At 39.7% G+C, this 15570-nt stretch overlaps 1 protein-coding gene across 1 annotated transcript; it reads right to left on the minus strand.

The window, feature by feature from the left end:
- Positions 1 to 3320: 3320 nt before the first annotated feature.
- Positions 3321 to 14893, minus strand: LOC137562091 (mucin-17-like). Its single transcript, XM_068273427.1, has 7 exons — positions 14811 to 14893; positions 14106 to 14245; positions 11472 to 11531; positions 9253 to 9424; positions 8498 to 8662; positions 5595 to 5817; positions 3321 to 4256 (listed from the first exon to the last, which is right to left on the minus strand). Exons 1-7 carry the CDS (start codon positions 14891 to 14893, stop codon positions 4212 to 4214), a joined length of 888 nt encoding a protein of 295 aa, XP_068129528.1. The 3' UTR covers positions 3321 to 4211.
- Between the last annotated feature and the right edge of the window lie 677 nt (positions 14894 to 15570).

Raw genomic sequence — 15570 nt, forward strand, 5'->3', positions numbered from 1 at the left:
CGCTGTTGAATTTTCCATCCGGAAGTTGCACCGCTGTTGAGTGTGAATATGGGGTACTGAGGCAGAGGTGTGTACTCGCTCTTCCTTCTTCTAATTTATCGTTTTTTTATTTTATCCAGCAAGATGAGATAGCACTTTTGCAACACCATGCTGCCATGCCACCTAATTTCCAATAAAATTGGGATTCTGTGTAAACCACAATAATTCTGTGATGATTTGCTCAGCTGCCTGTGCAGGCAGGCAGCCCTTTGACCATTGTGTAGGTTTGCATGCTGCAGGACTCTGGAAAGAAGAACTTCTGTCAGTTTTGCAGCTTGTGCTTGCAGAGGAATTTGCATACGTTGTCATGCAAATTGCCTGGCCACATTCATTGGAGGCGTGTACTATAAGTACTATGTCTTTCCCACAATGCTTCGCTGGTCATAAGGATTACGTCCTATGTAACACTCCTGGTGGGGTGTCAGCCTTGCTTTCTGTTGAACATCAGCTTAGAGTAATTCCTGAATCTGCGCTAGGCAGATTTCCCTAGTGCAGTTAGGATTGTATTATCTGTATTGCCTGTTCTGTCTTGTCTTGCCTGTTGCCATTGTCCTGTCCCTATGGTGGTCGACAGGAAATGGTTCTGATCTCTGTTCTTGGAGTATAGCTGGTGCAGCGGTTGCTACCAGCTATCTCTTCTGTTCTGTCTCCTGGGATCACGCTAGCTACTTTTCGCTAGCGCTGGGGATCCTTCTGTTCTGTCTTCTGGGATCGCGCTGGCCACTTTTCGCTAGCGCTGGGGATCCTTCTGTTCTGCTACTCTGTACCTGGATCGCGCTAGCCACTTTTCGCTAGTGCTGTGGATCCTATCTCTCGCTTGTCCCTGTTTTCGTGTGTCTGTCTTGTCTGCTATGCTTGCTGGAGGCTCGGTGAGGTAACCGTTAAGCAAGCGCTCGCGTCCTCTGTTTCATGTTTGTCTGTTAATGGTTAGTTAGGCGTGCTTGTCTCTATTGTGCTTATCACGTGGAGACCGCGCATAACCGCGTGCACTGTTGCGAATGAGTGCGGTGTTCGCGGTTAGCTAGCGTTTGTTATTTTCCGTATCTCCTCATTGTTTTATTTGCTGTGCCTTTGCTACCCTCGTATTCTGTTCTGATCTGCCTTGTGTCATGTCTGGCGATCGCACCTCCCGCGATCGCGTTCCTATTTCATATCTGCTGTTGTGTGTGCGCGGTCGCGGGGTGGCGACTGGATTGGCGCACACACATACAACTTGTCCCTTTGCTCATTTTCATTTGCAATCGCCTCTCTTGTGATTGCGTTCTGCGCTTCGTACAATTCCTGTCTGGCATTTGTGGAGGTACAGAGGATTGGTTCCTCTGCACTCCCCAGCGCCATCTGCCAACAGGAATTTTCCCTCTACAGGTAGCACCTTTTGCTGGGTGCCTGCAATTACACGCTTGTGGAGGATTTCCGCCGTGTCAGAGCACGCGTTGTGCGCTGATCACGGAGAAAGTTCCACAATCGTTACAAATTCAGTATAATGCAATGAGAAATCAGAAATGTAACTAGGACAGGGATTGTGAAAAGATTTAAAAGCAAAGGATCTATTTTATTTATTCATTTAAGTATTTTTATAGCGCCAACATATTACGCAGCGCTGTACAGAGTATATAGTCTTGCCACTAACTGTTCCTCAGAGGGGCTCACAATCTAGTCCCTACCATAGTCGTATATCTATATATGTATGTTGTAGTGTATGTATGTACCATAGTCTAGGGCCAATTTATTTAGGGGGAAGCCATTTAACTTAGCTGTATGTTTTTTGTATGTGAGAGGTAACCGGAGTGCCCAGAGGAAACCCACGGAGAGAACATACAAACTCCTTGAAGATGTTAACCTTCCTGGGATTCGAACCGGGGACCCAGTGCTGCAAGGCGAGAGTGCTAACCACTACGCCACCATGCTGTCTATGTAGCTTTGCTGAGGGCACCTGGAGAAAATTTCCCTACGTAGTTTCGGGCAACTAAATATTAAATCTGAGCTCTGAAAGACAGAGTCGGGACAAGGTCCTCCAGCACCCAATGCTGAGACATCAAAGTGCGCCCCTCCATCCCTCCCACCCCAGTCGTCACACACTGATTGCTATTAGAGTAAGATTAACCCCAAGGGCCGCCAACACCTTCATCTCTAGTAATCTGGATTGCAGTCACTGACATGTATCCACTTTTCTTATTTTTCTCTGCTTCAAACACAATAGGGGGATGATATCTGAGGGAGTTGTGCGCCCCCTCCTACACTGCGCCTTGAGGCTGGAGCCTCTCTCGCCTCTGCCTCGGCCTGGCCCTGTGAGGACACAGTCATTTGACTTCAACCCATCAGCACCAGCACAGGAAGTGAATACTGGGCTGATAAAATGTAATGAAAAATGCAGTGTTGTCAAGAACCACATGTTGAAAGGAATACTAGAATATTGTGAGCAAAGACTGTTTCTACTCTAGTTTGAATCCCTCAGGTCCAGTTTGACCAGACCTGAGTGTGCAACTCCTTCTCAATCTGTTGACAAACCCCTGCTGGAAATGATAATCATCTCTGCCCAAGCTGCAGTGTACAGTTGCATAAGTATACTGACAGTCAAAGTAGGACTTATCATACAAGGGATACGTTGTCACCATTGGTGAGCTTATGTATTAAATTCAAGCAAAAACCCTGTTTGTTTGGTTTTTTTCTGGTTTTTGTTTTTTTGCTTTGTTTTGGAAAGATGTAGATAGGCTTGTTTTTATACAGAGTTCCGTTTTTGTTTTTTTGTTTCTTTGTTTTGTTTTTATGTGCATAATATAGCTTTTTAGTACATACTGTTTATACAGTATATAACCCCCGTTTTTAAGCAGAATCCAGTAGACAGTCCGTGTCTTTTACTTCCTGTTTAGTGCAGTGATGATGGTTGGCTAAAACATGGTGGGTTCACTTAACTTGCAGCACTGTAGAATAATTTGCAATGCACAAAAATGTCTAAAATCACAGTAACTTTTACAAAAGCATCAAATAACATGTTAAGCAACAAATGTTTTATTTGAAATGAATGAATGAAATAAATAATTGCAAAATGAATAAATAATGATCTTCATAAATACTAATATAACTTATTATATTATTATAAATTAAATAAGGCCACTGAAGATTGTCTGAAATGCTTGATCATGTACAAATCCAGAAAAGATCAAAAAAGGAAAAACAAAAATTATGAATGATAAATATAATGTTCTTGTTCTTGTAACATGTCATCTGCTTTCCAATATATGTTCATGAGTGGCTTATGAGATATCTATATTTACATTGTTAGTTTGGTTCAAAAAAACACATTTGTCCATTAAGTCCATCCAGTTCAGCTGTTGTGACTCACCAGCTAAAAGGGGTGTGGCTGGTGGCACCCCGGAGGGAAATAACAAAAAATATTTGAGAACATCTTTCCTGAAGCAAAATTGCAACTCTTAAATACTGCTGAAAATAGAAAGAGGATATCTTAAAAGAATGAGTAAGAGGTAGATCTGTGTAGCTTAGTCTGTTACAGTGATAGTCTATCATAAACACTCAAGCCATTTGTAAGAAAGTTCCAAAATTCATTGATAACCAGGCATGGTCGGAAGAGCCAATTTCCGATTCCGCGGTAATTCCGCATACCGCCACTATCGAAATTCCGCTACATTCCGGTGGAATTCCGCTACATTCCGCTACATTCCGCGGTATTCCGCCACGTGCACTTTCTGTATTTTTAAACGGACTTCCGTAATTTTTAACCGGATTTCCGTAAATTTAGGAGGAAATACTCAATCGCTCATTTGAAATATCTATTGTTAATAAAGTTGATTTGTATTTTGTAAATTTGGATAAAAAAATGTTGAAACCGTTATTTTAGCGCGGTAACTTTCCGCTGATTATGATTGGTCAACTCATTCCGCATCTCCTGATTGGTCAATTCATTCCGATTCCGATTTTGCCGGAATTCCGAATTCCGGATTGCAAATTCCGAATTCCGTGGAACCATGCGGAAACCCCAATTCTGGCGGAATTTCAGAATTTTAGCTTCCGCGGAATTCGGAAGCCCATGCCTGTGATAACACATGAAGCATTGCTGTGGTAGCAGTCATTGTTCAATACTTTTGCATGGTTTTGTTTCTGCAGCAAAGTTTTGTCCATTTAGCTAACTGTAGTAGCCAAGCACTGTGTGACGTTTATGATATGGAGTGGTTGATCAATTGAGGTCTTGGAGTATCGATCTGTAAAATAAAATAAAAATAAATGAAATTCATATTGTGATCTAAATGTGGCCACACGCCATACAATAAAACAATCTAAGTTTACAGCTGTTTGATAAAAAAAAATCATTTGTACGAAAAAATTAATAGTTTGGGATTTTTTTTTAATTTGTTTGTGAAATCTGATTAAATTTCCTATTTTTTCTCTATTTTAGTTGATCAAGAGTGGATGATTTTTCCTATCAGTTTTTATGAAAATTTAATGGTGTAGGGTAGATTGTCAATTTCTTAAAGCGGAATATAACCCTGCATTTCAACTTTGCTCTAAAACATTATTTACAGTATATTATATGCAACCAGCATTTTTTTTTTTACTAGACCAGCATTGGAAGGGTTACACAGAGCTTTAAAGTCCCTAGAGATTTCTGCAGATGCATCCGAACTTGAGTTAGATACTTTTTGTTTACAAATATGTGTTTATTGTGACTCATCTCTCTCACTGAGAAGGAGCTTGGAGGACAGCCAAAGAGATGTATCTATTGATAAACAGTTACACACTAACTAAATAGAATGTAACTATCTGAATGTCTGCACGGAACTTAAAACCTCTGTGTTTAACCCTTCCAATGCTGGTCTAGTAAAAAAAAAAATGCTTTTTGCATATAATATGCTGTAAATAATGTTTTAGAGCAAAGTTGAAATGCAGGGTTATATTCCGCTTTAATGAATAGACCTAAACAATGTTTAAGCCTTTTCAATATACAGTATATATATATATATTTTATAATTGGAGAAAAATTGATCACGCGTATGTTGTACATCGATCAGATACAATCAATCAGAAAAAAATGATTGTAATTCTCAGATTATCCTATCCATCTCTCAAGGTTGTCCTATTGTCTCCTCTCTTGTACTATTCCAGGCACAAAACTTGGAAACATGAAATTTGGGCACTGGAGAGCAAAGGGAATTTAGGCACTGCCATAGGCACGCATACCATTATCGGTGACAGTAGGAAACTTGGACACCGAAGGCACTCAATAAATATTGGGCACCCCAGCTGCCAGCTATGAAAATTGCATCTACTCGTCAATTTTACCTGTCGATATCTGGCAGATTTGAACACAGTAATCGAATCTACTAAAATTTGATGCTGCAACTTATGCCCAATTAAATTCCATCTGTAATTGATTGATATGGTTGATAGTGGAGGAAAGAAAATGATGCTCAATCACCAGATTGAACGCCTCGTTCAATCTGGTGACAACCGACACAACTGGTAGAAGATGACAATATTATCTGCTGACAACAGCCTAATAGGCCTACAATATGGAAATGTAGAAATGTTGCTATTCTTACCATTACATAAGGGTTTACATTCTCCAGAGAGGGATGGAAAGTTCTGCTGCCTGATCCAGAACCTGAAACAGACCCAGATGATGGAAGGACAATGGATCCAGCATCATTCTCACAAGCTATCTCTAGGAAATGATTGATAGCAGTGAATCCACCCTCTGTGGCACTGCTGGAAGAAGAATCATCAAAATCCCATTCATTCAAGACGGCTTCCATGTCTGCCAAACTATAACACAAAACAATTTTCTAATAAATTTAAAAGAGACAGACTTGTTTAAAAAATTATGTTAACGTTTTAAATTCCACAAACTGTTTTATAAAACTATTTCTAAATTCTTTGCAACAAAAGAATTTCCATGTGGAAGCAGTTCACATTTATCCAGCTAAACAAGCAACACAAGTTATATTTAAGTCCGTACACACGCCGGACTGGAGGCAACGACGGGTCTGTCGTCACCTCCCGCTGGGTGGGCGTTCCAACGACAGTCCAGCGTGTGTACGCACTGTCGGCGGACTGATACGGCTGTTTCTGAGCGATCCGCCGGGCGGATCGTTCAGAAACAGCCATATCAGTCTGCAGACAGACTGTACACACGCCGGACTGTCGCTGGAACGCCCACCCAGCGGGAGGTGACGACGGACCCGTCGTTGCCTCCAGTCCAGCGTGTGTACGGACCTTTACTCTTGTTTTCTCATTTTGCATTTATTGCTTGTGTTGTTTATGTTAGTCCAGATAGAGATTGGCAAAATGACTTCCACAGTTTGGAATTACAGGATACCTGAAGTTAGAGGAATATGGAGGCTGCCATATTTATTTTCTTTTCAATAATACCAGTTGTCTGGCAATGTATTCTAAATTATTCTATGGTGTTTTTTCATTGTCCTAGCTTTCCTTTCTACACTTTCCACATGTTCCTTAGACAGTTGGAATAGATCTATATAAAATGTACTGATTCTCTTAGAACCAAAAAAATAAAATAAAAATAAAACAGGGGTGGATGTGCTCAAAAACAAAATAAAGAGAGGAAATCTTGCCTCTTCAGATGAATAACACCGAGGTGGTAGAAAGCTTTTAACCAAGCACAATTGTTAGTATGACAACCCATTTCACGGGCTCTTACCCACTTTTACAGGGCAATTATAACAACAAGTGTAAAGCATGGGTCCCTCTGTTTGTTTTTGTTGCATATCTTACTCCTCTTTGGAGGTGTTAACTTAATCATTTGATTACTGTAAAGACCATCAGGAAAGTGACCGTCCAGTTCCTGTCTAGACCTGGAGAACTGAGCGGGGACGGTTATTTCCTTGTAGGCTTATACGGTGGTTGCAGGGAGTATTATAATTTACAATACATACCACCCCCAAGTAGCTTAAAGGGAAACTCTGACCAAGAATTGAACTTTATCCCAATCAGTAGCTGATACCCCCTTTTACATGAGAAATCTATTCCTTTTCACAAACAGACCATCAGGGGCGCTGTATGACTGATATTGTGGTGAAACCACTCCCACAAGAAACTCTGAGGACTGTGGTACTCCTGGCAGTTTGTTGTCTGTGAACCTTGTTGCATTGTGGGAAATAGCTGTTTACAGCTGTTTCCAACTGCCAAAAAAGTATGCAGCAGCTACATCACCTGCCAGCAGTAAAAATGTCATCATGTAATAAATGTCAGAATGTAAATCAGGGATTTAAAATATTTTACAATGAGCAAACACTGACTAGATCATTTATACATAATTATTGTAAAAATGAAGCACTTTTGTATTACATTATTTTCACTGGAGTTCCTCTTTAACTATATTGCATCATTGGTCTCCCCTCTCATTCAACGTTGACCAGGGTTGGCTAAATCACTAGAACCACTTTTTCCTTACAAGTTCACATCTGTCAGTGGCTTCCTAAACTTTGGACTATCTAGATTCTAAAGAAAATGTGTCTTTTTTTAGTTGCTGTGCATACAATAGTCTTGCTTCATCTGTGACTGAGACCATGGTTAACTCAGTTTCACCCAAACATAACTTTTTTTTAACCACCTTCTGCAATATGGACATTTATAAATGTTACATTGGTGCACCGTTAGTGCAAATAGGACATTTGCATAAGCCTACACATGCATGTGTGCTTTGCCTCATGCATCAACATTTATTCCCTTTGGGCAATAGCATCAAGTGGTTAAGCAAGATAAGTACAACTGTCTGCTATCTTAAAAAAGAGATCACATTAACTACCTAACGACTGCCTCACGCCAACGGGCATGACCGCTTCGGCAGCCCCAGGACCGCCTAACGCCAATTGGCGTCAAGTCCTGGAGCAGGGGTTTCCCAGGGAACGGCCGCGCGCATGCCGGATTTGTAAAGCTCCTGTACTGAATGCAATCAAATGTTATCATATTCTTAACCCCCACCCTGCTTTTTGCTTGCCATCCTAATCCTTTCTATTTCTAGACTTGAACCTTTTGCCTGCCTTCTCCATGTGATAGACCATGCTGATTTAATCAGTTTTTGCTCTGGGCTACATATCCTACCTAGGCCACTGGCCATCATTTTTAACATACATAGCTTCCCCTTATTTACTGTCCTATCCCTAAAACCTTTAGACTGTAAGGTATTTTGGCCAGGGCCACCTTCCCCTTTCACCTTCCACCTTTCACCTTTCCCTAAACAATGCTGTGTAATTTGTGTGCATACCTCAAACCCTTGTGTAAAAAAATATGTTGTTGATTTGTTCACTGACTCATATATACTTGTATTGTTTACTTTGTATTCTTATACCCTGTATTCTGTTGTACAATAGAGCCATTTACTGACACAGAATTCCTAAGGTACTGCTGGTAGCAGTGACAATACATTTCCACAGTACTTAGATCACTATTCTAATATCACTGTTTTTGCAACAGTTCTACTTACTTCTTTTTAGCATATTTTCTCCTTCGACACAAAAGGACAGCCAGTGACACAATGATGATGGCAAATATAGCAAGGCCACCAGCCAATCCTCCATAGGCCCAAGCTTTACTGACAGCCGTTTGACACTGGTGTCCCATATACCAGAACTGATCGGAGGTCTCACAGCTAGGAGAAAACAAGAGAAAGGAAAAGTGTAAAAAGAATCCGAAGCTCAGAATTCCAAGCTCAGAACAGTCAAATGGCTCCATGCAAACACTCGATATAATGGAAACTGTTTAGTAATCATAAATATCAGTATGTATCGTTTATTGAGATCTGCTAGTTACTCTGTCCTCTCCGACCTGCAGCTCACCTGCAGCCTACACTGCCATAGTCATTTATGAACTATCATTACTGCAGGAACAATAGTTCTAATGTTTCTTATGCATACATGAGCTTCAGCAGGATCATTCGAGTCTAGGCCTGGCTCTGAATGAAATACTGAAAGGGACATAGAGAAAAGAGGATGGACCTTCACATGTCAAAAATGCATCTGGGAGCAGATAGCTTATGAACTTGAAGGGTAAGGATGTGCGAATGTGTACTTACTAAGTAGCAGAGGACTCTCATGAGCCCTTAGAACTTTTAGTCATAATCTCTGTATCATAATGCACTAGTGACCAGAAAAAATGGCTTTAGATGTGCAGTAGATGTAAAAATCTCTGAAAGTAGAGAAGTAATAAAGGAGAGCGCCACTTAATGACTGAAGAACTTACTAGCATTCGGGTCCATTCTTGTTGACCAGGCATTGCCCCGTATTGCAGTTTATGAAATGCTGGTTGGTCTTACTGCAATTGGTCACACACATAAATTCTTTGTTGGGGTTTAAAACACCGTAAAAATATTGACGGTAATCACTTGGAATAGTATCCACTGTAGAACAAAGGCCTGCAAAGTAAACGTCAATGTATTATAAAAGAAAATAAATTGAAAAAGTAAAGCATAAAATAATATTACAGAGGCAAAATTATTGCTGCTAAATCAATTGAAAGTTACTGTCATAGATTTTAAAGGGATTAGCATAAAGGGATTAGGGATTAGAAGTATTTGCAATAAATTTATCTGAGATCTAAGTTTATATCTCAGGGTGTCTGTTAACGATGTAATCCCACAGCTGACCAATAGTTTCTGATCATTGTTATGACCAAGAAGAAATATTGGTTGTGCCCACGAAGTGTCAAAAACCTGCTAACCAATTTGATCAGATTAGTAGAATAGAATCATTTTTCATAATGATAATTGAAAACAATTGATGGCCCATGGGATTATATTAACCTCTTTGGCAGTATGGGCAAGCTCAGCTCATCCATGTACGCCAAGGAGGATTGCTCAGCCCCTGGAGGGTCTTTTTACTTACTTTTTTTTAGAACATGTAGCTAGCACTTAGCTAGCTACATGTTCTGACCGATCGCCCTTCGCTACCCGCCAATCGGCCGTGATGCGCCACTAAAGGAGCTGTCCCCCCAAAACGCCTAGCGCACGTCATGACATCATGTCCGATCATCACCATGGCGACGGGAGAAGCAATGATAGGAAGCCACGCTTCTCGCGGGATCTCGGGCGCATAAGTATGGCCGGCGGGGATTGGGAGGGTGGATGAGGACGTGGACGGCATGGCGTACTGCTGTAGCTAGCAATACGCTAGCTACAGCAAGATAAAAAATATTTAACAAAAACGGTAATGTGTACTTATGTACGCATTACCCAGAATGCCAGGGAGGTTAATAGCCACCTTTAGATGATAAAAAAAAGTCCTCTTGGCTGGATAGCATTTCATATTTGAAGGAACGTATGCTAAAGAAGATTAAATGATCCACCCATCCCAATGTACATCTCTAACACTAGTTTTATGCAGAATGTACTTGGCACATATATATATGCTAAACATGTTTAGTTTGCTTGTTTATCACCACTGGGTGAACTGGGACCACTGCAACTTAGATCTGTTTTTAGTTTATCCATTATTCGAAGGGTACCTGAAGTTACATGTGACATTATGTGATACATGTTTTTATGTACAGTCCCAGTTCTACATTGAGTTAAGACATGTTTTGTTCTCACTTTAAAGGTTAAGTATTTAGGGCTCTAAATGACAATTTCTCTGCAGTCAGACTGCAGTTTAATGGTAGCATAACTTTCTCTGATAACTAAATTGAGGTTGTAAAACTCTGTATGGCTAAGAAAAACACATCTGAGCATAGGGAACAGTTAACAAGTCCAAAAGTTCAAGATTGTCTGTAGGGGAGCACAGTGGAATTAAAAAAAAAAAAACTGCTGTAATGTACCTATGATTTTTAAAAGGTAGATTTTAAACTTAGAAAATGTGAGCATGGGATTTCAGGGAAGTCCTATTTAGAAGTATGGCTATAAATACAATTGTAATGTAGAAATAATCACACCAAGGACACCAATATGTACTAAAATGATCAAACACTGTCACAGATGGGCAGATTACATGATTGAGAGCCTGTGCAGAAAGTGATCACTAAGTAGGTGTGTCTTCAGATGAACAGCTCAGACTGGGGGAAATGTGTAAAGTAAACTAAACAGTGTGCTGCACTTCAGCTAGCAAGTCAGCCTATCTTAAAGGAAACCTGAAGTCACTGAAAAAAGGCTGTTTAACTTACCTGGGGATTCTACCAACCCTCTGCTATTTGTCATGGCGTGGGCAGAAGGAAACTAGGGGGGGGGGGATCAGCAAAAGCACCAGATGAGTTAAATTGCCTTTTTTTCAATTACGAAAGGTTTCCTATAAATATTATGTCTGAAAAATCCTAGCTCAACACAAACTAAAATTAAAAGATCATTTTTAAAATGGAAAATTATTAAGGTACATGTGTATCAATTATATATGTCACATATTTTTATTGAAAGTTTGTCTGATTAGTGTTCCTTTAAATTAATGAAATATAGGTGATAAAGCAACTTAACTTACCCGACAAATCCATATCTTGTCTACTGATTGTTGCTTTGCTTGAATTGAAGCATAAAATGCCTGGCATCAGAGAGAATTATGGTTAGTTGAAATACTAATCCAGGATATTGTAATAGAAAACAAGTTGTTTTGGTCTGTGTTGGGTTAAATAGATGAAGCAGATCGTTGTTAGGAGTAATTTTTAATCAAAATGAATTCTTATCTAATTTGGAAAAAAGCAAAGGGCAGGCATCAATATTGCTCATACATTTATGCTTGGAAAATGACTTCTCTGAGAGACTGAGAGATGGAGGACTAACTACTGAAAGAGTATATATTTTTGTGGCAAGAGGGGACCCTGGGCTATGGATGGAGGTCCAATAAGCAAAGGTGAGGCTGACCATACTACCCACACTAATAAATGGTCACCAAGGAGTCAACCTGATGGACCAGGATCCACCAAATGCTGGTGGAGTCCCAGATCTTCTTCTGCTTTGTAGGCACAACTACACACCTCCCCCCCCCCCCAACACAGGCATCCTTTCATAGCAGATATTGCCCTGGACAAACTTATTATGAATGGAGGGAGTCATGGTGACCACACTATTACAGGAGGGGAACATGGTGGCCACTAGGGATGGCAATGCTTAGGAGAGCTCACGGAGATGCATGTGATCAGTTTGATCAGCTGATAAATGTAAAAGGCTCTGATTTGCTGGCCATGATCATGTGCTAAACAAGGAAGTCAGCACAGCAAATCAAAACCTAACAAATCTATCAGCCAATCAAACTGATCACATGCTGATCACATGTTTCTACACAAGTTTTCCTAAGTATTGACATCCCCAGAGGCCACACTTGTTACAGAACCCCAAGTAGATGAGGCCACAGGGCAGCATAAAAAGGAAGTGTTCCCATAAAAGGGTGGTCACACATGATATATATAGGTAGGCCCCTGGCTGCCAGTAGATATCCTAGCCTTCAGTATATTCTCAAAGCTCATCTGACAGCATTTAAATTACTCCTTAAAAACCAAATAGATGTGCCTTCATGCCCTCATGGCCAGTAATTACATAACCACAGCAATATCACAAAGAATATAATCCAATAATAAACTAATCATAGACTTTTAGCAAACCAGGAAACCATTTATCAACTCAATGCATGAAGGTGATACAATTGAACAATCATTGGCCAATCAAAACTGAAGGTATGTACCAGGCTTTAAAACCTTGTTCACACAATCAGCAGTGCTGCTAATGTCAGTAGACATGGAGCATTGCAGCCCTAAATAGCCCTAAAGTGAGGGAGTCAAGCTATATATCTCATCTGGGCCAGCAATAAAACTGTCACTTGTTAAAATACTTGAAATAGGCTGACAATAAAAATGTAAACAGAAATAATGATGATGAATGCTAAGCACATGACACATTAAACCAGTGTATATGTTTGAAGAAAAAAAAAAGAAGAAAAAATTGTATAGGGAGCACTAAGCTGGTGCAAAAATATATAATTTATTCATATAGCTTAAATGGTATCAAAAACGGCCAATAACACACAGGACACAGACTAACACATATACCCTCCCATAAAAACAAGGCTGCAACATCCTAACTACTGGGAAAAATGTATTGAACTGGAGTGCACTCCCATTTAGTCCAAAACATGCATGCAATACGAAAAAGATTCCTTTCTTCAGGCCCAGAGTAAGGTATGTCCAGGAACAACCCCAGCAGAATCACCTATGTTTCAGCACATCACCCGTGTGTAAAACATTAGTATATACACGCCTCTACAGTGATCTGTATACGCTTCTCATTACAGACGCAATCCGAGCGTCTAACCTCAACCCCATATGTGGCCAAGCCAAAATGCAACTCTGAAGAAGTCACGTGGGTCGTGACGAAACGCGTCACGTGACAAGCCGCTCTACCCGGAAGCAGACCTCGCATCCATCACCCGTGCCTCCGCATCTCTTCCTCCCCCCACCAACCAGCATGAACTAAAAGTACACGCACCTATATGGATCTCCGTTACAGCACCGCCACACGCTGACACGCCGACCTGTTGGTCGGGCCTGCATCAAGCTGTTGTCTACTGCAGGAGGTTACGTGAGTTGCATTTTGGCTTGGCCACATATGGGGTTGAGGTTAGACGCTCGGATTGCGTCTGTAATGAGAAGCGTATACAGATCACTGTAGAGGCGTGTATATACTAATGTTTTACACACGGGTGATGTGCTGAAACATAGGTGATTCTGCTGGGGTTGTTCCTGGACATACCTTACTCTGGGCCTGAAGAAAGGAATCTTTTTCGTATTGCATGCATGTTTTGGACTAAATGGGAGTGCACTCCAGTTCAATAAATTTTTCCCAGTAGTTAGGATGTTGCAGCCTTGTTTTTATGGGAGGGTATATGTGTTAGTCTGTGTCCTGTGTGTTATTTGCCGTTTTTGATACCATTTAAGCTATATGAATAAATTATATATTTTTGCACCAGCTTAGTGCTCCCTATACAATTTTTTCTTCATGTTATTCAACTTTTATGGGTGAGACTAGCCTACCTGGGTTGATATCCTGTACCCTCTCTTCTTTATTATCAGTGTATATGTTTACTTTTGCTTTTATGTTATTTTTTGGTATACCATTAACTCACCTTCAAGCAATATATCTGATGTGCAGTTTCTTTCACTTAAAACTTTGTAAATGGTGTCCACAGACTTGGCATATTGCACCACAATGTCCTTGGAATCGACCCTTAAGTACACATCATGATCAACACGAATGCTTCCTTTACTGTAAATAGAAAACAACACAACATAAAGTACACTGCATAGTTTGATATGCTAATATACTCAAAAATTGTTTTTACTAATCTTGCTTTCATTTTAATAATTACTACTTGTTGGTTGGGTGCTAAAAAGGATATAAAAGAGTAGGGAAAACAATTAAAAGATATATCATGTAAAAAAATAATAATAAATTATAAAGTCTTGTGAATCAACCCCAATTTGCCTTAAATCTTTGTCTGCCTGATCCACAACAAATCAATTACCCAATACAGATTAACCACCTTAGCGGTAATCTCAAGTCAGACTCGGGACAGAAATCCGCAGCTCAGAGTGGTAATCCCGTGCCTGAATGAGTTTTATGCAGGAGTTGCTGCAGATTTCTCTGATGTATGTTTTTTTTTTTTTTTCTTGCTGTTAGGGTCTTCAATCTTGTGAAAAAATGTCACGACTTTTAGACCCTGAATCCGGAAAAAATCATAACGCCAGGGAGGTTAAGAGGCTAATATTTACCTGGACTGCAAAATCTCAAAAGAGACATCGTATTTGAAATAAACAGTTTATAAGCTTACATGTTACAGAGTGTAATCACCAGTTCTGTATTTTGTATCAGTGTCCATATTTTATGTATATCATTGTCTGTATCATTATGCATCCCTTGTTTGTTTTCCTACTTTGTTATATGTTAGCGCTTTATAAATAAATAATGATGTAGCTATAATATATAATATATATGTATGAAGGAAAACAGTTTTTACTATCTTTTTAGAAAGGAGTTGGCTACAGTAAGGGTGGCTAAGTGTGGAATACTTTACCACAGAAAGTTATTATAACAAATTCTATATCTGCATTTAGAGGAAGTTGGGGTGCTTTCCTTGCACTGAAGGACACCCACGGCTATACTAGGTAATTTCCAGTGGTGTTGATCTACTGTTATTATCTGACTTTCATCTGGAGTTCAAGTCTAATAATCTCAAACCTCGGAAGAGGTTTTTTTTTTTTTTTTTTTGCCTTTCTCTGGATCAGTTGGAATATGTGTAGGTCCAGGACAGTGATGCATCAATTTTGAATTTATTTATTGTGGTTGAACTTGATAGACAGATGTATTTTTTTCTACTGAACTAACTATACAAACTATATTTATAAAAACTTTGGCAATAAAAAAAGAAACTTCACCTACCTGAGTCAAGTTTTGAATATTTATTTAGTTACTGTTACCTATTTCTTCAAAATATATGGTTTGAAATGAGAGTACCAGGTACAAATAGCTCTACATGTTTTTTTTTCAATATAGACTTTTCTTTATTAAAGCAGACCCAAACCAAACATTTT

The sequence above is a fragment of the Hyperolius riggenbachi genome, chromosome 3 (assembly GCF_040937935.1).
Source record: "Hyperolius riggenbachi isolate aHypRig1 chromosome 3, aHypRig1.pri, whole genome shotgun sequence".
NCBI classification, from domain to species: domain Eukaryota; kingdom Metazoa; phylum Chordata; class Amphibia; order Anura; family Hyperoliidae; genus Hyperolius; species Hyperolius riggenbachi.